This window comes from Sphaerodactylus townsendi, linkage group LG12, assembly GCF_021028975.2.
Source record: "Sphaerodactylus townsendi isolate TG3544 linkage group LG12, MPM_Stown_v2.3, whole genome shotgun sequence".
Taxonomy (NCBI): domain Eukaryota; kingdom Metazoa; phylum Chordata; class Lepidosauria; order Squamata; family Sphaerodactylidae; genus Sphaerodactylus; species Sphaerodactylus townsendi.
The window spans coordinates 40,632,279-40,653,456 of NC_059436.1; the positions used below are offsets into that span (position 1 = coordinate 40,632,279).

Here is a 21,178-nt window from a genome sequence, read left to right on the forward strand (position 1 = left end):
ATATACTAATTAATACTATAAATTACTATAATACTATAATACTATAAATTAATATAATACTATAAATTACTAATACTATAAATTAATTAAATTTCCATAAAATGCAATAAATAGCAGTGAGCTCCTTATAAACACCTTCTAAAATACCCCAGGAGTATCAGAGGTATGGAGTATTTCACATTTAAATAGTTTTGTACTTGCCTATTTTACATACCTCTTAAGGACATGACTTGCAGCAAATAATTGGCTATTCTCCCAAGTATGGAAGGATTATTACTGTTTAACACTTTTGGGATTGATATTTGGGGGGGCACATTTCCCATTATCAGTAGTACTAAAGCTTCCCTCTGGGGATTATATTTTGGGCAATAACATAAAATGTGGTCCAATGTTTCCACCATGGTGGGACAGAAAGGGCATAGTCTATGTGATAGAGGCCGCTTCTCAATCCGGCCTTGCAAAAGGGCAGGGGAAAAAACATTGCATCTGTTACTAAAATTTTTGGATCCCACCACTGGCTTTCTGGGCTGTGTGGCCGTGGTCTGGTATCTAGCTCCTAACGCTTCACTCGCATCTCTGACTGGCATCTTCAGGGGCATGTCATGGTGAAATGCCTCTGAAGATACCAGCCATAGATGCGGGCGAAATGTTAAGAGTAAAAACTACCATGCCATGACAACACAGTCCAGAAAACCCACAACAGCCAGCTGGTTTGCATTCTTCTCCAGCAGCCTTCAAAAGAATGGGTAGTTATTTTTTTTAAATGCATCCAAAGTGGCCCCCTGAGGCAGCAGTTAAACAGTCAGGGAGGTCTTCTCCTCCTGACTCTTCCACAAGATGGCAGATTTCAAGTTGCCTTAATGGCAGGAAAATGACAGGCTGCAATTAGCTTACCTTGTAGAGCTATTTTCAAGATTGCTGACGTAGCACATGTAGATAATGGCCTGAGAATTCTGCCATGTAATTGCCAGGTGTTCCATCTGGCACTGTAATGACAAATAGGAGAGAAATTTTGCCAGGCAGCTGTAACGTCCATGTGCCACAGAGCTGCTTGGGGTGCAGTGCAAGAGAAATGCAGCTGTCTGTAACGAGAGCAGGGACGGAGTGAAGGGGGAAAGCAACCAGTGCACTGGTACATCCTCTGCTCCTGCCATGCCCCTGTCCGCCCCCGCTCCACCCTGGAACGCCTCGCCACACCCCTGCACGGGTACATGCCCGGTGCGCTGTGCACCCCTTTCCCCTGGAGCTATGCCTCTGAATGAGAATGTTTTGTGGCAGGTGCTAGTAATTGGACTTTGGACACAATGTGTGAACTTCAGCAGGGAGGGGGCTGGTGTCTGCAGAGGACCCCGAAGCATGAATTGGATTCCTTTTATTCAATCATGCCTGTCCTTCTAGGGAGACTTTAATTACGTTACAAATAAACTTTTCTACTGCTGAAGGCCCATGAGGTTGGCATGGATTCTCCCCCTTATATTTTTGCTTCGTTTGTTCAAATGCTCCAATTCAGTATCTCAGCTTGATGCTTTTGACTGTTTGAAACCAGGACCTGCAGGTATCCGCAAAAATGTATGGGGCATGTTTTTGTTTCATGCCCCCGTAGCTGGTATGCCATTGTGTCCTTTCCAAGAGGATCTTTTTTCTTGTTTTGAGTTTGACATAAGGCTCCCGGTGGGATGCTCTTACTAGTGAAGGGGTAAAGCACTCAGTTCATTTATGTGTGTTTTTATTGCAATGACAATTAATTTAAAACTGGTTATGACTGAAGCTGAAAGCATTCTTATTTCATGGAACAGAAAAAGGTCTCTTGGTTAATTTCTGGAAACAAAGGTAGTACCTAGAAGGCTGACTGTGACCTGAAAGCCATGCCCCTAAGCATCTTATATGGTTTACGTGGTTGCTGCATATATATTGGCATTTCTCCCAGTTCAGCAAATGATATGCATAAATGCATATGCATTTTTAAATACCCATGTACAGTACACACCTCTGAATTTTCTGGGCATGTCAAGGTTTTCAGGCATATGTCTATGGCACTTATAGATGCACATGCATATAGTTTATATTTTCTATTATTCCTATTGGTCATGTAAGGTATATAGCTGCCCTGATTAGCAGATTTATATAAATTGTAGTTGCTACTAGGTTGCAAGAGAAAGATTCACACGGCCGACATGTCTGGCTGCTATAGAGAGGGGTCTGCAACCTGCAGCTCTCCAGATGTTCATGGACAATAATTCCCATCAGCCAATTGGCCATGCTGGCAGGGGCTGATGGGATTTGTAGTCCATGAACATCTGGAGAGCTGCAGGTTGCAGACCTCTGGTTTAGGAGATAACCTGTGAACACTTCATCCAAGAAAAATAATGCCAAAAGGTTAAAAGCAGGGAGGATGCAAGGAATTAGGAACTCAGTGAATTTCCTGAGACCATCTAATTTTAAAGCAGTGGTAACATTAAGGAGATGTGGAGTTCTAAGTGACAGAGAAAACGAGGTGCGGTCCATGAGTCCAAGTGCTGGGGTGGGAGAATGCTGCAAAATGTTGCAATGAATGTAACATCTACTTAACACATGTGGAACTCGGTGGCCCAGCCTTGTCTCGATTGGCAAGGCTGTTGAAATGCTTTAAGCACATCAGGTGTCCTGTGATGGACAGGCCATTCTTCCATAAACACCATCATGATAAAAACTGCTTTATTTTGCATCATTGTTTTGTTGTTATTATTATTATTATTATTTTAATTTTGTTTAATCTCACAGCTGCTAGTTCTTTAGCTGGTTGTTGGCCTTCGTTACAATTCGAGCTTCTCCCTCTTCCAGAAATCCATGAATTGCTGCGATTTGTGGAGTCTGGCTGATTTGAAGAACTTGAGGCTGTCACTTACTGTATGATTGGAACAGTTGTCAGTCAGGGTAGAAAGTGTTCTTAAACTCTTTTGTGGTTTATCTTGTATTTAAGCCCACTTGTAACAGTAATTCTCTGAAAAAGAAAGGATTTTCCTCAGCAGAAATCCATGAAGCGAGGTTGCTGCAGTCACATTCAACTGGCAGCTGTTTTTAAACTCAAGTGCTAAACTCTGTCGAAAAATTAAATAAACAAATAACGTGTTGTTTTGTAATCGTGCCTTCTGGGTCTCTGTCGCATTTACAAATCTTACATCATCACTCATCATAATAATGAACACACATTAGTACAGCCATTGAAATAAAGACCGGGTCTTGTTATCACAGGCTAGGGCTTTGCAATGTGTACCATGGGACTTGCTGGCATTTTTGCTGGCACCTTTGCTGGCACCTGCCAAGCGTTTCTAGAAAGTGGACGGGGACAAGAGAGAGTTTTGTCCAGTAGGCTTTCTGATTCGCCACTGGAGGTCTGATTGTGCGCTTAAAAAAAAGTTGCTTCAGCAGCATCTGCCTTCACAGCACCAGGATCTGCATTTCATTACTGTGTGCATGAGTAAATATTTTTAAACAATATGTTCATTTAAAAAGCCATCCTGTTAAGCAGAATTTCTGCTTGAAATGTTGAAAAACTAGAAATATGCATAACTCACTCCCTGCCATTTTGGCGCCACCTCCTAAGGAAACCATTTTGTAGTTGGCGCTTACTTCTGACTAAACTAGGGCTATCGTACTTTGGTCACATTATGAGAAGACAATGCTTGCTGGAAAAAAACCCCCAATTATACAATAATATTGAAGAGTTACTGTTAGAACTATGCATAATCTCACTCCCTGCCATTGGCTCCATCTCCTAGGGTAACCGTTCTGTACTTGACACTGCCTCCTGACTAAACCTAGGATGTCATGCTTTGGTCACTTTATGAGAAGGCAGTACTTACTGGAAAAGGCAATAATATTAGGAAAAGTCAAAGGCAGTGGGAAAAGGGGAAGATCCAGTATGAGATGGATTGACTCAATATAGGAAGCCATGGCCATCTGTTTGCAAGACTTGAACAAGGCTATTAATGATAGGATGTTTTGGAAATCATTACGTCATATGGCCACCATGAGTAATTAGCGACCTGACAACACATAACAGACCCCTCCCCCCCCCCACACGTTGCCTCCTTAGGCAGCCATTTTGTGGTGCATCAACCACCCTGTGTCAGAATTCCAAAGGTGTCTTCAGGCTCAAAAACCTTGGGGGCCCCTGCCTTAGGGAAGAGGAGAGCTACTTCTGGGCCACCCTGAGCTCTCTGAAGGAAATGTGGGATAGAAATGTTCCTGAGTGTGGTCCATTCACTTAGATAAGAGTGCTGCCCGTTGCATGCCATGTAGCAATGTACACCATAAAATTAGTTTCTTGCATATATTACATTTGCCTTTGAAGTCACAGCATGGCTCCCTGTGGATATCAATATTCAGAGCAGGGAACGCTTCAAAACAAGCATGCTTATTTATGTCTGTGGAATATTTTTGGTCTTATTTCTGGGTTGAGGTGGCTGCGGATTGGACGGCCCTGGTTTTCTTTAACGCACAAGTATCTTCAATGTGTGTCTATAGTGGAGGGGGGGGTGGAAATTTGGAGCCGCCTCTGCAGTGCCCGCTCTTAATGACCTCAGACTTTGTGACAGCATGAAAATGGAATTAATCTGTCAGTGATTGACAAAAAGGAGCTGCTAACTGCCTAATTCGAATGTATCGGGCAGAAAGAGATCAGCCTGACCTTTGCCAGGAGCACAAATTGTTAAATTGAATTAGACTTTTCGTAGCAAACTGCCCCGCACCCTTCCCCTCGTCCCATTGTGTTATGAAATGTTTCTGTTGACGGTAGATTAAATTAAATCTAGGGGGAGCCAAACAACCCAGAATTGCATTTTTCAATTATATGGGTAGGGCCGTGTCAGAAGGAATCCTAATTTTGATTAGTCTGCGGAAGGGTGTGGAGAACCTGGGAGCTGTTGTTGTTGAGTGTGGATGCATGGGCTTTGGGTAGCCATCCTGTCCCCCTTGGCTTTGCAGAATCTTTCCATCCTTCCTTTAAGGGCAGCCAGTGCAAAGATGCAGGGCAGCTGGTGTCCACAGAGAAGTTACTGATGCATTCTGTTGGAATGACGGGACCGATCTGTTGATGGCTGCAGTTGCTAGGATCACCGGCTTTGAAAGAGCATATTGGCTTCTCTGCCCAAGGTCACGATCTACGATCAAGCTGTTGTTTTGTATCACCAGAAACTGCTGCGGATTAAGGATAGGGAAGACTCTACTTTGGGCCGTCGTCATATTGCTGGCATCATTCTTAGGAACCGAAACTGCTTCATCATGACTAAGTTCATGTCTTTGCAATTGTTTTCAAGAGAAAATGTTACTGCATAGTGAAACTAAGCTATTCCAGGAGACATGTTAAGCCTGATCTAGCAGGTTCCAATCACCACTCAGAAGCTGTTATGTTCTGTGGCAGGGGAGAGTAATGAGTCTATTCCACACACCCCAAATAAGACATCCTGGGGACATCTAAAAAAAAGCCGCCTCTTGTGTTTGTTCTGGACAGCACGGGCATCAGAGGACAACATGGGTTTTTTCTCACCCGACCGTTTCATTCTCTAGTCAGTTTCCTCCTTGGTTTGCACCAGCATTTTATGTGCTACTGAAGGAATTCTCCCTGCCTCCATTTGCTGAAGGTTGCCCCAGGGTGATTGCTCTGCAGGCTCTGATTCTGGGTGCTTTTTCAGCTCGCAGAACACATAGTTGTACTCAATTCATCCTGCCAATTCAGGCAATATATATTTTTTCTATTTTTTAAATTTTCAATGAGGTGTCTGTGAAGAAATGCAGACATGAACACAAGAATCTTAGCCTCTCAGGCATTGGGTAGACCTGCCCTCTGTGGACTGGCTGGTTATCTGTGCTATAAGAAAAAAACAAATGTCCACCAAGGGCAGGTTTACCCCACTGCTTCTCAATGGGCAGTAGACCAGTTTTCCAAGCATCTAAGGTTCTCTTAGCATGTTTGCATATCTTCACAGGCACCTCATTGAATTTTTTTTTTAAAAAAGGAATACATATTGCTGAAATCACAGGATGAGCTGAGTATAACTATGTGCTCTACAGGCTGAAAAGGTGCCCAGGATGCTTGCAGAAGAGCAAATGTCCTGGGGCAACCTTCAGCAGATGGAGGCAGGGAGAATTCCTTCACCAACACACAAAATGTGCAGGCTGCAAGCTGAGGAGGAAACTGACCAGAGAGCTTAACGGTTGGGTGGGAAGCATAACATGCCTCCTGAGCTCCTGAACATCGCACAGCCAGGCAGGAGATATTTTGTGGATGCCGTTTTAGAAACGCAAAATTAATCCCTCCCTCTGCCTCATTTTCTCTGTCCCTCCAACCCTCCTGTTGCTTTTTTTTCTCCTTCCATCCTTGGCATTGCTGATTTCTCTCCCTGGCATCCCTTAAATCTCATTTTGAGTTGTTGAAGTTTTGAAGACATGTCATCAAAATTTTTTTAAAAACCTGGGGAAACTATACATTGCCAAAATTGTCAGGAAAAGCTGAGTTCAGTCATGTACTTAATTGACTAAAAGGGCGGGTGGCTGCGATGCCTGTGCAGCAAACATCCCCTGGGATCTTCAGCGAATGGCAGTCTCTATGGAGGAGTCAAGCGGCAAAAAATGGCAGGCAGAAAATGGCAGTAGAATGCTTACAAGTCAAGTGGGAAAAATAAAACTCTTCCTTGTTCTACAAGGAAAAGGGAGTGACAATGACTTGGGGGGAAAGATCAGTATTTTAGCATTTTCTAAATATGTTGGGTTGAACCGAAATAAAACATCCTGAAGATGTTGGATGTGTATGTGTGTGTGTGTGTGTGTGTGTGTGTGTGTGTGTGTGTGTGTGTGTGTGTGAGAGAGAGAGAGAAGCTGTGTGGAGTTCCTCCCCAAAATGCTTCTTTTAACGTTGTCAAGACTTTATTTGTTCTGGGTGGAAAAGACCATTGTGCGTACCAAATTCTAGCACTGTATTTAGTGTGGGAATGGTTACAACTATTGGTATTACTTTGAGCCTTCTGTTCAGGTGTGCAGGGCAATATATACTTTATGGAATGCAAAAGGACAAATCTCTGCATTGAATGGAGGCTACAGAGGAGGGGTGATAAACATGGAAACTAAATGAATGTCTGTCTGTAGGCTGACTTTTAATTAGGATTGTCATGTCCAGATTGGGAAATTCCTGGAGATTTGGGGGCAAGTATGTGGTACTCTATTGTCCTGTTCTCTCTCCCCCCTACCCCGCCCCCCCAAAAGTTGCCATTTCATCCAAGGAAACTAAACTAGTCTAGTTTAGTCTAGAGATCTGTTATAATTCCCAGAGAACTCCAGGCCCAATATGAATTTGGTAACCTGACTTTTTAGTAGGGGGTGAGGACTAACGAGTTTTCCCAGATTTGATGGAACAAGGTGAGATTTAATAAAACAAATGAAGAAGAGTTTTTCAGCAATATGTAAGGGGTTTGTGGCAGTGGCTTACCACTAATGGGGAGTTGTTGGGCACTGGCCGGGTCCTTGTGGTGCCTGGTGGCTACCCTGATAGGGAAGCCGGCTGCAGCTGCAGTGTGTGCCTGAGCCTCCCACCACCGAGCCCACTGCCAAGCTGCCATAAGTGGGGGGGGGGGGGAGCCCATCATGTTTGGGCTGGTACGCCTCTGGTATGTGAGCATTTATGTGTTGAACAGTTCATATGCCTGTGTTTATCTACATGCTGCAGGATATTGAATACAACAGAAGGGTTTTTTTCCCACCTTGAGGAGAAGCATCTCTATATTATTGCAAAATACTTATGGAATAACTTGCAAATGATTCACCATCTTTGTTTCTCCCCCCCCTCCCCCAGATTTTGCAGAGTTTGTTTTCCTTGGTCTGTTCCTTACTGAGATGTCCCTGAAGATGTATGGCCTGGGGCCAAGGAATTATTTCCATTCCTCATTCAACTGCTTTGACTTTGGGGTAAGAAGATATTTGAATATGTGGAGTTGAATTCTGTCTTCTGTAAACAGGATTAGTGGTTAGAAGTTGTGGTGTGATTTCAAGGGGCTGTTGATACAACAAGTACATTGATTCTTCTACACTCCACTGGTCCTCTTCATGGGGAACCCTCTGGGCAGGTATATTTGGTCATTCCTGTTCTGTCTAGCAGCCAAGGGTTCAAAAACATTGCTGCTCTCAATCCTGGAGATATTTTTGGGTGATAAAAGAGTGATAAAACTCCATGATACATTTTCATCTGTTATAGGGAAGTTTTAGACTTTTAGAAGCAACCCTCCCTCTCTGATCACTACACTTAAGCTTTTCAGATTTCTGTGTGTAGTACAGAATTTACTTCAGTGCAGGAAGGTTTGTCATTGTATACACACACACACGCCAAAAAACCCACTTTTTTTTCTGTCCTAGTATAATTTTTTTATTAAAAAGAACAACACTGGGAGGCTTCATTCCCAGAACTTCCGGCATCTCAAGTACTTTAGAAGAGCGTTGTCTTCTGTGTGGGAAAGGAGAATATCTTTTCTAAGGTGACAACTATCATTTCCAGTTTGAATAAGGACTTATATTAAAACACAGCATTTAAAGTTTTGACTGATTAATAGGGGAGTGCTTGTTATCGAACAGTTTTAGATCAATGAAGCTAAGTTATTGTGCGTGCATAGCTTTTTTCCATCAACCCATTATTACCTGATCATATGTGTTATATGTGTGCATGTACACACACACATGCACACACATGTGCGTGCGCGCGCAGACACACACACGTGTGTATGTTGCAGCAAAGAAATCCAGAATTATCCTCAAAGGAAATTTGGAATCTGCCCTGTATAAATTGTACACATGAAGAATTATATTTCGCATAACTTATTCCACTTGTTTTAAGTGTGGGTGGGGGGTGAAGTTATCTCGGGCACCATCTGAAGCTCCATCTCTGAGCACTGAATATCAATCTCACTTGACTTCTGAGATAACAAAAGACATTTCCCAATACACGTTCAAGGCCATTTCATTGTTTTCTGAAAAAGAGACCTGCTTTCTATTTTTACTAGGAAAGCTGATATTTCTGAGAACTCTGTACCACAAACTGCAGCTTGTCTATATTTGTATAAAACTGCAGAATGTAAACATCCTTGTCTTCCCAGATGCCATGCGGTGTATCAGGTAAATGGTCCTCTTTGCTCATGAGCTCTGCCTGCCAACTAGCAGAAATGCGGCTGAGTTGTTGCTGCAAGGAGCACAGAGAAGTTGTTTACCTCCCTCACCAAATGAGCTCCCTCTTTTCCATGAGACCTGCGAAGTGGCCTTTGGCAGGTGTTCATTTGCACGGCCACAACTGATGCTAATTAACTGCTTCACTGGCAGGCTTCAGAGGAGAAGCCAAGAACACATTGAGGCCGGAGGCTGGGCTGGCTGCACTGGCCGAGCAGATGGTTTCGGCGGAGGAGAAGATGCCATTCCAGCAGGCCATTGGCGGCAGGAGTCAAGCCTGCTGCACTTTCTAGGATTTCCCCACCCAAGCCGGATAATCTTATATCAGTGATCAAAAAGTATTTTAGATAACAATACAATGTTGAAAAGTCATTGCACAGAGCTACACAATGAATCATTCAGATCAGCTCTTCACTACTGCAATTCAGAACAAACTGAAAACAAATTAATGGCACTGGCTACATATTGCATAACTTTAGATGTTACAATTTTATCTGTATCCAGCGACGGATAAATAATTTTACACTGTAATGGCTGCTGGCAGTCCAAGATTAGTAGAAATTGCATAGGCCATTACCTTAGCCCTGTTATTGCCCAAAATACTTTATTGTGTTCATTCTTATAATAGCCTTGTAAGATAGTCCTTAATCTTCCAGTTTTATGGATAGGAAGACTCGGGCCTAAGGGAGATTGAGTGTTTTATTTAAAATATTTATACCTGGATGAAAAATCTCCAAAGCCTTTTGCAACAGATTGGATTAATGCAAGAATGAAATATGCAGCAATTAAGGCCACCTTAATCAGTAACTGAAGATCGTCTGCATAATAAGCAACACAATCTGTACTCCATTAGAGGTTTGAGTAAAGAAAACATCTTTTACCTGGCACCTAAAAGAAGGTAAAGTTGGAAGGGTATTCTGTCAATAAGGCTTCATGACGAAAAAAAAACCCTAGTGTCCTGCTCCAAACTATCTATGGTTGATTCCGCACGGTCCAAATATCCCAAGTTGAGCAAGGGAGATATCCTGGTTTGGCCCAGAAGTTTGCACGGTTCCCGATCCTGAAGTGGGTTTGCCCCACAATATTTCCCTCAATCCCACCTGCTAAAATGTCAATCTTTCCCCTAAACCCTGCACTGAATTGCTTCTGTACAAACGCCACTGGAGCAACACAGATTTCTTTTCCCCACCTGTGCCTTACATCACGTCAGTTTCATTTCTTCTGAGTTGCAACCCACCCTTTCTGAAACATTCCCTAAGTAAGTTTTCTGCCCTTTGACAGCTCTTCCTGGAGCCAGACGAGTGAGCCCATGCTGGAAAGCACGAGCACTCCCCCTGTTCCAGCTTGCTCTCACCAAGCACTGCTCACTAGCCAAGCCGTAGCCCAGCCATCCCAGTCCTGAAGCTCCAGGCTCACATTCCAAATGGGGTACTGGGGGGGGAGGAAATGGGGAAGCGCTGGTCTGGCAGGATGCTCTCACTCTGTGACAGCCTCAAAGACAAGTTAAATGTGATTTGGTATATATCCCAGAGACATAGCTCAATTCCATTATAATTCCCATTTTCAAAAAAGGCAATCCCAACCTTCCTGAAAACTACAGACCCATAACTCTTTTGTCCATACTAGGTAAATTATATACAAAGCACCTAGAGCGTTACCTTAAGACCTGGACACTTAAAAACTCAATTATAGGTCAGGAACAAATAGGGTTTATGGAAGGCAAATCAACCATAGATCATTGCTTTCTTTTAGCATTCCTGGCCAATAAATATATGAATCAGGGCACAAAGAAACTTTATGTGGCTTTCATGGACTTGAAAAGTGCTTTCGATTCCCTGCAAAGGAGCACACTGTGGGAAAAACTTAGGGTATTACAAATGGATCCTCGGCTTCTGTTTCTCATTAAAAAAATCCATTCAGATAATTATGGCCAGGTGAAATTCACAAATAAGGGCAACCTAACCCCAAAATTTCCAGTCTCGACAGGTGTAAGGCAGGGTTGTATTTTGGCTCCTCATCTTTTTAATTTATATTTGAATGATTTAGCCCCAATTCTACAAAAAACTAATGGACACCCCCCAAAATTAAATACTAGGGATACCCCCGTACTACTTTATGCTGCTGACACTACAATCTTGTCATATACTAGAGTTGGTCTTTTAAGATATCTGCGAATTTTCCATGACTACTGTCAAAAAAACAGTTTAGTTATCAATTATGCCAAATCAAAAATTCTAGTTTTCTCAAAATCTTGGAAACCGCAAAATTGGGTTACTGGTAACAACTCACTCACACAAGTTAAGGAATTCAATTATCTTGGTATTGTTTTCCAGCATAAACTTCAATGGCCCAAACAAAAAGCAAAAGTAATCAGAACTGCTAGTTCCTCAGCTTCCTTAATTACACAATTCTTTTACACCAAAGGTAACCAAATTGTTCCAGCTGCTGTATGAATATTTGAAGCAAAAATAATTGCATCCCTTCTATATGGTTTGCAACTTTGGCTACTGGAGTTTGACTCTAATATTGAGAAAATACAGTCCTCCTTTTACAGGAAAATCTTGGGTGTTCCAAAATGTGTCCCAAATAGGGTGATCTATGCAGAACTGGGTATACACTCTATTGAAACGGAAGCTTGGATTATGCTTTTTAAATTTTGGCTAAAAATATTCTTTAGGGTAAAGGAAAGTTCGTTATTCTCCTATTTTAAATCTGACCGACTGAGCATATCCTGGTTGTTCCATATCGAATCCAAAATAAGAACTCTAGGATTCTCTTTGGAATTTCTCGAACCTCTTAGCGAGGAATATATATTTAGATTGCTCAGCCAAAGACTGATCGATATGGAATTTCAGTCCCTTCACCCAGTACAACCTGCAGTATGCTCTCCAGACTTTCTAAACCTACCCATCCTACATGGGAAGATAGCAAAATACCTCTGTAGTCTCGACAGTCCATCTCGTCGCAGAGCATTTATGCTTGCCAGAGTAAATGCCTTTCCTTCCAAAGTTACAATCGGGAGATTTCAAGGTGTTTTATTTGCTGACAGACGATGCCCATGCTCTGTAAATGCTGTGGATACAATACAGCATATCCTCCTAGAACGTCAGCTTCACTCTGCACTACGTGGTCACTATATAACCCCGATTATCAAAGATAAAACAAATTTGCCTTCGGCTTATGTAGTGAAGTATTTACTCAGTGATGCATCTTCTGAGATAACCTTTAGGGTCGCTACATATCTAGCGGAAGTAATATCTCAAAGACGGTACTAAAATGTGTCCCTCGATGTATCAAATCATCTAAATTACATTGATTTAATGTCTGAGGCTCATGAGAAGTTGTTCATATCAGCTTTAATTAACATATGGATATCACAATAGGTCTCCAGAAAGTTTGTGTATAATTTATCCTAACTTAGTGTATTGGATGCCTTGTTGTATTGTTGTGTATGAAACGAACATACTGTATGCAGAATTATTTATGCCTAATAAAGGTTTACTGTACTGTACTGATTTGGTATATGGGGTGGGGGTGAGCGTCTCATGCTGTGGTTTCTTGCAGACCTTTAAATGCCGATGGGACGTAGTGCTCTGCCCAGTATTGGTCTAACTTTTTAACTTTGTGTAGCACAATGTGCTTGCTGTGTTGCTTACTGCACCGCCTCCTTTCCAAAGTTAGAGAAAAGGGTGGGGGTGGGGCATCCTGCTTGGTTTCCTGCTTTTGCTGTGGATCCACCTATCAGAAGTATTGCTTTTGGGGGGGGCAGCCAATCAGAATGCAGCATACCGGGGATGTTCAAACATGCGTGCTACATCTATGCTGTAAAAACAAAAAAAGCTGGGCTTGTGCGAAAGAAATCAGAGTATTTCCTCCCAGTCTTAACTCGATTCCTTCACAGAAATAGACACCCATGGAAAGGGAGAAACCACGATAAAATAGACCCAGATTTTAAAATACTGAATGTAACCTGGTATAATTATGCTGTGCGGAATTGACCTAGAGAATTTCTGGCACTAAGCCGGCTTGAAGGCATAGGGGTGGGCAGGATCCAGGCCCAAGTCTCATGGGTGGGCCAAAGCCAATGTTTATGATGGACTAGTTTGTGACCTAAGGACCCTTTCTAGTGAATAAGCCCCATTGGATTACATTGAATTGTCGAAGGCTTTCACGGCCGGTCACAGATGCAGGCGAAACGTCAGGAGAGAATGCTGCTAGAACACGGCCATACAGCCCGGAAACCACACAGCACCCAAAGGATTACATTGAATTGAACAGACTCATTCCGAACTGCTCTCAGAGTTAGAATGCTGTCATCCTTCATCCTTGCAGCACATTTTTGCTTGCCATGAAAACTTTGTTTTTAAATGGATCAGATTGTGTGCACTTTCCTACTGCAGGTTGGGCATCCTATCTACGTCTTACACCCCAATCCACAGCCTGAGGCAGCCAAGGACTACCTCACTGCCACGCTGCCTCCAGAGGGTTTTCTAGTAGAGTGGAAGGCAGAGGAAACAAAAATACACCTCCCCCCACCAGAATACTCGCCATAGGGCTAAATGGAGTTATGCCACCTGTGGTGCAGTGATGTAACTCTGAGCCCTGGGCCACAGCATACCTGGGGGCAAAGCCTCAGTGTTGGCGAACCTTTGGCACTCCAGATGTTATGGACTACAATTCCCATCAGCCCCTTCCAGCATGGTCAATTGGCCATGCAGGAAGGGGCTGATGGGAGTTGTAGTCCATAACATCTGGAGTGCCAAAGGTTCACCACCATGGGCCTAGGTGGAAACTGACTAATGTTGGCTCCACCCCCTGGAATGCCCTGATCTCCCCCCCCCCCAGCACCGGCATCCAGTTGGACACCAACATTCCTCTGCAGCAGCCCTGACTTCTGGGTTTTGTCACTGCGGAGCTAACGGGTGGCCAGCAGGTTGCACTTTTGCCTCTTCTGTCAGTGGGGGTGCTCCTTATGCTGACATAGGGGGCACATGTGTTGGCACATCCCACACTGGCTCTGCTAGTCAATTCACCCTCCCCCCATAGGAATGTGCTATAAGATTTCTGTCTGCAAAGTGGGCATTTCATGTGAACTGGGCAGAGAGCTCAGGAGAAGGCTCTTATTTTTCCATATTAGATTACAGAGAGGAATGGGTGCAGAACACAAGCACAGGGATATGCCCCAGGCTCCAGTGTGCAGTAATTAGAATGGTGGTCTCGGACAGGGAGGCTCAATTTCCCACTAAATCCACTGCTTGACCTTAGACTAGTCACACTCTGTCAAACTCACAGGGTTGTTGTGAAGATAAATTGGGCAAGTGAGAAAAGTGCTTCCCTGGAGGAATGAAAAATGGCAAACAAGATCTATTGTGGCGTTTCAGATTATGTGTGAGCGTGGCTCATATACAGTCTGCCATCAGCACCGAGTGCAGTAGTGGAGTTGTAAACACATCTTTTGCAGCAAAAATTAAATCAAAAGCTTGTGGCACCTCAAAGAACCGTTCATCTTTAGCTGTTGTGGGCTAGAGCTCACTTTGTCTGAAGAAGTGGGCTCTAGTCCCCAAGGCTTATGCTAGAATAAATGTGTCAGCATTTAAGTTTTCACAAGACTCCTGATTATTTTTGCTGCTGTCGGCTAACAGGGCTCTCTGTCTGGAATTTGATAAACATGAGCTGGTTTTCAGCTGCGGAGGGTCTGAAGCAAGCTTGTCCCAAGAGGCTTTTAGGAGCAGAAAAGCTTGGCTGTAGGCTGTTGATGTGCAAAAGAATCCCTTGCTGATCTCTTTGTTGCTCCTTCTTCTGGTCAAAGCTGTGGAGGTGGTGCACAGCTTGATAACTCTCTGGCCCCAGATGCTGCATTCCCTTGGGGCTGGAATCTCAATCTAGTAATGCGGACTGGATGCTGAGCTCCTATTGACCCCATGAACAGCTGACTTATGTTATCTGGCGCATAATAAGAGCTAGCAAAACCATCCGTTTCTTATTCAGGCCAACCTCTGTATAGCCAACAAAGGTGCACATTTGTCAGTTCCCTTCTGCTTACTATAACGTAAATCCATTTGGTAGTTGAAATAAGACCCTCTTGGCTATGCTGTTAACAGCAATGATGCCTCTCCAGTGGCCAGTTCATTAACATTCCCGTGCTGTCTGCTTAGTACAATCATTGCTTTGCAGTTGCCCTCTAGAGCTGGAAACACCTTGCAAGGCTTCTGCGTTCCAGGTGTGGCTGGAACAATTTGCATGAGTAATATAACATCTTTGTTGTTGTTTTTGGATCTTCCTTAACAGATTGTTTTGATTGAATAGGAAATTCAATTACCCTTGTACAAATGGCGTTCCCCAACGAAGGTGTTTTTTTTTCAATCGCTGCAGTTTGTGCATCAGCGCTGCACATTTATGACATGTACAATTTTTGTAACTTCAGCATTTTGAATATTTATTTTATAAGAGACCTTGATGGCTGCGTCGAGCTAGGTAAGAAGTGCTGAAGTAGCAAAAACCCCAAAAACCTCAAGTAGCAGAAAAGCTAAATGCTAAAGTTTTGTGGAATGCAAATTAAGGAGAGGAATGGAGAAAAGTATCTAAAATTGAAGCCAAAAGGGCAAATGTGACAAATGCAGGTATCTTACAACTATGTTCACTGAAGATTTTACTGGATTGGATTCTTGACTTCTTGGAGTTTACTTTTAGAACAGCTTGCCCATTTGAAGGCCAGCTTAGCTTGCCTGTGTGAAATATCTGAAATGGCCACACATTTCCATTGGTGCAAGAGAGTTTTGCAACAGCACATTAAAGTTGTTTCACAGACTGGGTTCAACAAATTTCCTTGGTTCCAGGAGCAGCAGTGGTGCAGTGGTTAAGAGCAGGTGCATTCTAATCTGGTGTGATATCAGGAGTCCCAGTATCTGGTGGTTTGCTACTTTTTCTTGCTTTTAGTTCCAGCTTCTAATCCACCAATTTTCCTGGTTAGCACCATTTAGGAAGAGAAATCCCTGTTAGATGCCACAGGGCTTAAGATCAGAACCCCAAAGATCAAGCACTGGCATGTAAGGGAGGGAGTGAGGGATGGCATGCAAGGGAGGGAAGGGAAGGGGAGGGAGCCCGGCATCTGGACATGGCCCACCCACCCTAGCGGAGGGAGGGGAAGGGAAGGGAGGGGTGGCATGCAAGGGAGGGGAGGGAGTGAGGGATGGCATGCAAGGGAGGGAAGGGGAGGGGAGGGTTTGATTCCCCGCTCTGCTGCTTGAACTGTGGAGGCTTATCTGGGGAATTCAGATTAGCCTGTACACTCTTACACACGCCAGCTGGGTGACCTTGGGCTAGTCACAGCTTTTCGGAGCTCTCTCAGCCCCACCCACCTCACAGGGTGCTTGTTGTGAGGGGGGAAGGGCAAGGAGATTGTCAGCCCCTTTGAGTCTCCTGCAGGAGAGAAAGGGGGGGGGATATAAATCCAAACTCTTCTTCTTTATTATTCCAGGTGCTCCCTCAGTATTGTATTTCCTCATTCCAGTTGAAGTAGGAAAAATTGTTAAATTAATTCCGGCACTGGAGCACGTGCTCTTCGTTGCTGTCTTAAATTCCTTCAGTTCCTTTGCCTGGGTCTTCCTTCTACCACCACTCCATGCCATGCTGCCATCATGCATTGATAAAACATTGCAGTCAAGAGGTCTTGATGTGATTAAATGTATGGTTACATCCTTTTTGTAAAGACCTTTTAAAAAGTTTTTATTGTTCACTTTTATTTAAAAATATAAATGATAACCCCCCAAAAGTGCTCTGTATACCGGTAGAGCATCAGACAAGAAGAATTTTGCTATGAGCATATGTGCAAAAAGCACCAAGATTGCTTTTTTTTTTTTGCATCACTATATTAATTCCCATCTATAAAAAGGGTGGAGGAGAGATGCAAATGAACCAAAGGAGTAGAAAGCTGCATCATAGAGAGCAGTCTGGAAGTTAAAATTAGAAAATTAAAAATACAACAGTAGAGATTTGCTGATAGATTTATTGTGTTTTAGAAACTAGGCCAGGTTTTTCAAAATTATTATTTACAGAATCTGGGGAGAGATACAGATGAGGAGAATTTCAGAAGTTTTCTTATTGACAAAGCAGAGCACTCAAGTCCTTGATTACATGGTCTGCAACCTGCGGCTCTCCAGATGTTCATGGACTACAAATCCCATCAGCCCCTGCCAGCATGAACATCTGGAGAGCCGCAGATTGCAGACCCCTGAGTATGTATTTGTAACGTATAACACAGGCGGTGTTCTGTGGTTAGCAAAGACTTAAAGTTCAATTCTGAGCTGACTTTTGTATCAAAAGAGCCAGGTTTTTTTTCAATGTATACTTTTGCCAGTTTAAACAGATGTGCTTAGTTTAGTTCAGTCTGCTTCCACCTGTCAAAGGGAGCAGCAAAAACCAACATATCGGTGAAATTCGCTGATCCTTCGGTGTGTGTTGTTTTTTCCCGGATTCTATGACATTGACAGTTCTCCCCATGCTTTAAAACCTCCACTGTCATCGTAAGAGCTGAACAATTATGTTTTGAAAACTGAAGACTGACTTTCATGATACTGCTCACCAGGCATGATAGCAAATCCCATGATTTTTCTGGATCTGTTTGGATAGATGGAACCCACAGTCCTGACCTGATTCTCTGCTCAAAAGATTTGCAGATTTTGACCTCTCTTTCTGCTTAGTGAAGTTCTCTCTCCCTTGTAATACTTTATCTTCCCTGTTTGACTTGCAGGTGATTGTGGGCAGTATCTTTGAAGTCATCTGGGCGGCCGTGAAACCTGGAGCATCCTTTGGCATCAGTGTGTTGAGGGCTCTTCGACTGCTGAGGATTTTCAAAGTCACCAAGTATGTTTCAGGTTAATTTTTGAACCCCGTGGCTCTTTAACGTGACGAGAAAGACTTTCTCCTTTCCAGCCCGTTACCACCCCCTGTCTGCCCTCCACTTACCTTTTCTTTTCTAAACCAGAGTCACAACAACACAAGCCTTTATTGGCATACAAAACAGGACACAATTTTAAAACAAAACAAGGTTAAGAAATGCAGTTAAAATTACTAATTTCCAGTATAAAATTTGCAACAGTTTCACAAAAGAGCACATCAGAGCTGTTCAGGAGGTTGGGTATCTTATAACACTCATGCCACTGAGAACATTGCAAGAAAATGGAATTCATGCATTTCATGCGTATCTTATTGTATTTAGGGCATAGAAACAGAGAATGGTCAAGTGTTTCAACCGTAGTCATATCACATGAACAAACTCTTTTAGAACGTTCCATATTCTTAAATCTTCCCTCCAGCAGAGCTGATGGCAGCACATTACATCTTGCAGTAGCCAAGGCTGTCCTCTGGGTGGGATTAATCAGTAGACGAAGATATGCTGCCATAATTCCACACTCGCATGGGATTAATAATGTAGTCGGAGAACAGGTTGTCTTGGCAGCAAGAGTCAAATTATGAAAATCAAGATCCAAGACCCTATTCTTAACTAGTCTGAATCTAAACCAGAGTCTCCAATGGCATTGGGGATTAGTGAGGGGAAATTGAAAAACAAAAAGGAAGTTAAGATGGTTTGGAGACAATCGTAAGCTGCATCAAATGCAACTTCAATGTAGGGAGTCTGGAATGGAGTTCTCATGTCTTCATCCAACGATAGTGCTTTTAGAATGTAGTTTCTGTGTCCCCACATTTACTTGCCCTTCACTATGAAGGTGCCTTGCACTGGTTGCTGACTGACCGCAGCTCTTCCAGATCTCAAGAAGAGGCCTTCCCCCAAACCAACCACCTGAGATTCTTTTAAGAGATAATAGAAACTAGCCTGCAGGCACATGCTCTGCCACTGTGCAAGGGCACCTTTTGGGAATGCTGAGCTTTTCTGTGAGCATCTGAATCTGCTTTAAACTGAGTCAGACCATTGGTTCTTCCACTCAAGTAGTGTTACCTCAAGGTCTCCAGCAGGAGGTTTTCTCAGTCTTGCTCAGTTGAGATCCTTTAACTCATAGGTGTCAAACTCGCAGCCCTCCAGATGTTATGGACTACAGCTCCCATCATCCCCTGCCAGCATGATGCTGGCAGGGGATGGTGGGAACTGTAGTCCATAACATCTGGAGGGCCGCGAGTTTGACACCTGTGCTTTAACTGGAAGCTTGAGGTTGGGTATTCTCTGTGTCAAGCAAGGGGAAGGGCTGTGGCTCAGTGGTAGAGCATCTGTGGCACGTGCAGAAGGTCCCAGATTCAGTGCCCAGAATCTTCAGTAGATAAGGACCAGGCAGCACATGATGTGAAAGACCTCTGGCAGAGACCCCATAGAGCCATGGGTGGTGCTGACCTTGATGGCCCGATGGTCTGATACGATCTAAGTCAGCTTCATCTGGATGTTCATGCTCTGCCAAGCTATGATCCATTTAGCTCATTATTGTTTTCAAATGGCAGGAGCTCTCCAAGGTTAGGGAGAGGTCTTTCATGCCATGCTTCTTAAGTTCCTGTTAACTGGAGACAGCAGGAACTGAACCTGTGCCATGTCCCTCTAGTCAACAGGCAGGATTACATGAGGAAAGCAGAGGGACAGGAGATAGAGCCAACTAATCCTTCAGTGGAAATCTCACATCATGTAGCCTAGAAGTAAACTGCCTGTTGCTTAATCTGTAAGGTTTGCTTCCCCCAGACCAGTTGTTTGAATGGTTTGACCACAAAATCCTATTAGTACTGAATTTGTGATCAAACTGTAATCCTACTGCCATTGAAGAACTCTTCAGATCAAAACCTGATCAATAGGAGACCCAGTGAGAACTCTGAGAAAGGTCTGCCCTTTTCGATGTTTGTATTTTTTCAAATTTTTTCCTCCATTGTTCCATGGCTATAAGAATCGGCAACCTCAGAATTCAGGGATCTTAGAAGAAGAATGCCCATATGTTAAAAAACAGACACTAGCCAAAATGGTAACAGAAATGGGCAAAGGGCTAGTTTTCAAAGTGGCTGTTGTGACTTCAGTGGCTGTGTTTCTGTTGTGAGACATGAATGCCTTTTCCCCAGGATCCTCAGATTGCAAACTGGTAAAAGTAAAGGTGTGTCTAGGGCAGGGGTAGGGAACCTGCGGCTCTCCAGATGTTCAGGAACTACAATTCCCATCAGCCTCTGTCAGCATGGCCAATTGGCCATGCTGGTAGGGGCTGATGGGAATTGTAGTTCCTGAACATCTGGAGAGCCGCAGGTTCCCTACCCCTGGTCTAGGGTGAGGCAGGCAGGGTGAGTACCCTGGGTGCCCAATCTCTGAGGCAGCACAGAGTTCTTGGTGGTGAGGGGGCCAAAGAAGAAGAGTTTGGATTTATATCCCTCGTTTCTCTCCTGTAAGGAGACTCAAAGGGGCTTACGATCTCCTTCATTTCATTCATTTCATTTCAATTATATTTGTACCCCTATCCCCGAAGGGCTCAGAGAGGCTAACAACATGATAAACAATACATTTCAACAATATACCAATAACAAACAGTAACAGTAATAAAATACATAAGACTAAATAGAACCAATTTCAGATGGTGACTAAGCATTTCAGGCTATACAAATTATAAGAACAAAAACAGCAGCATTAACAGACAATTCAGGTATCAACTAAATCCATACAATATCTAATACATCAATATAAATCAATACATTAGCACCCTTTCCCTCCCCCCCACACAACAAACACCCTGTGAGGTGGGTGGGGCTGAGAGAGCTCCGAAGAACTGTGACTAGCCCAAGGTCATCTTGCTGACATGTGTTGGAGTGCCCAAGCTAATCTGGTTCACCAGATAAGCCTCCACAGCTCAAGTGGCAGAGTGGGGAATCAAACCGGAGACTTCCTTCTGTGATACACCTCTGAAGATGCCAGCCACAGATGCAGGCGAAACGTTAGGAACAACCAGACCATTTCAACCAGACCATGGTCACACAGCCCAAAAAACCACCAGAACCAATGGCAGCTTGTTGAAATGTCAACCTC

The 21,178-nt window shown here is 43.5% G+C and overlaps 1 protein-coding gene across 1 annotated transcript in view; it reads left to right on the plus strand.

Moving 5' to 3' along the window:
* LOC125441536 (voltage-dependent N-type calcium channel subunit alpha-1B-like) overlaps window positions 1-21,178 on the plus strand; it is a 286,638-nt gene that overhangs the window by 116,374 nt on the left and 149,086 nt on the right. Inside the window, exons 11-12 of the mRNA XM_048512145.1 lie at window positions 7,826-7,938; window positions 17,933-18,045. Of these exons, the coding sequence (XP_048368102.1) occupies window positions 7,826-7,938; window positions 17,933-18,045 (226 nt within the window). The remainder of the gene's footprint in view (window positions 1-7,825; window positions 7,939-17,932; window positions 18,046-21,178) is intronic.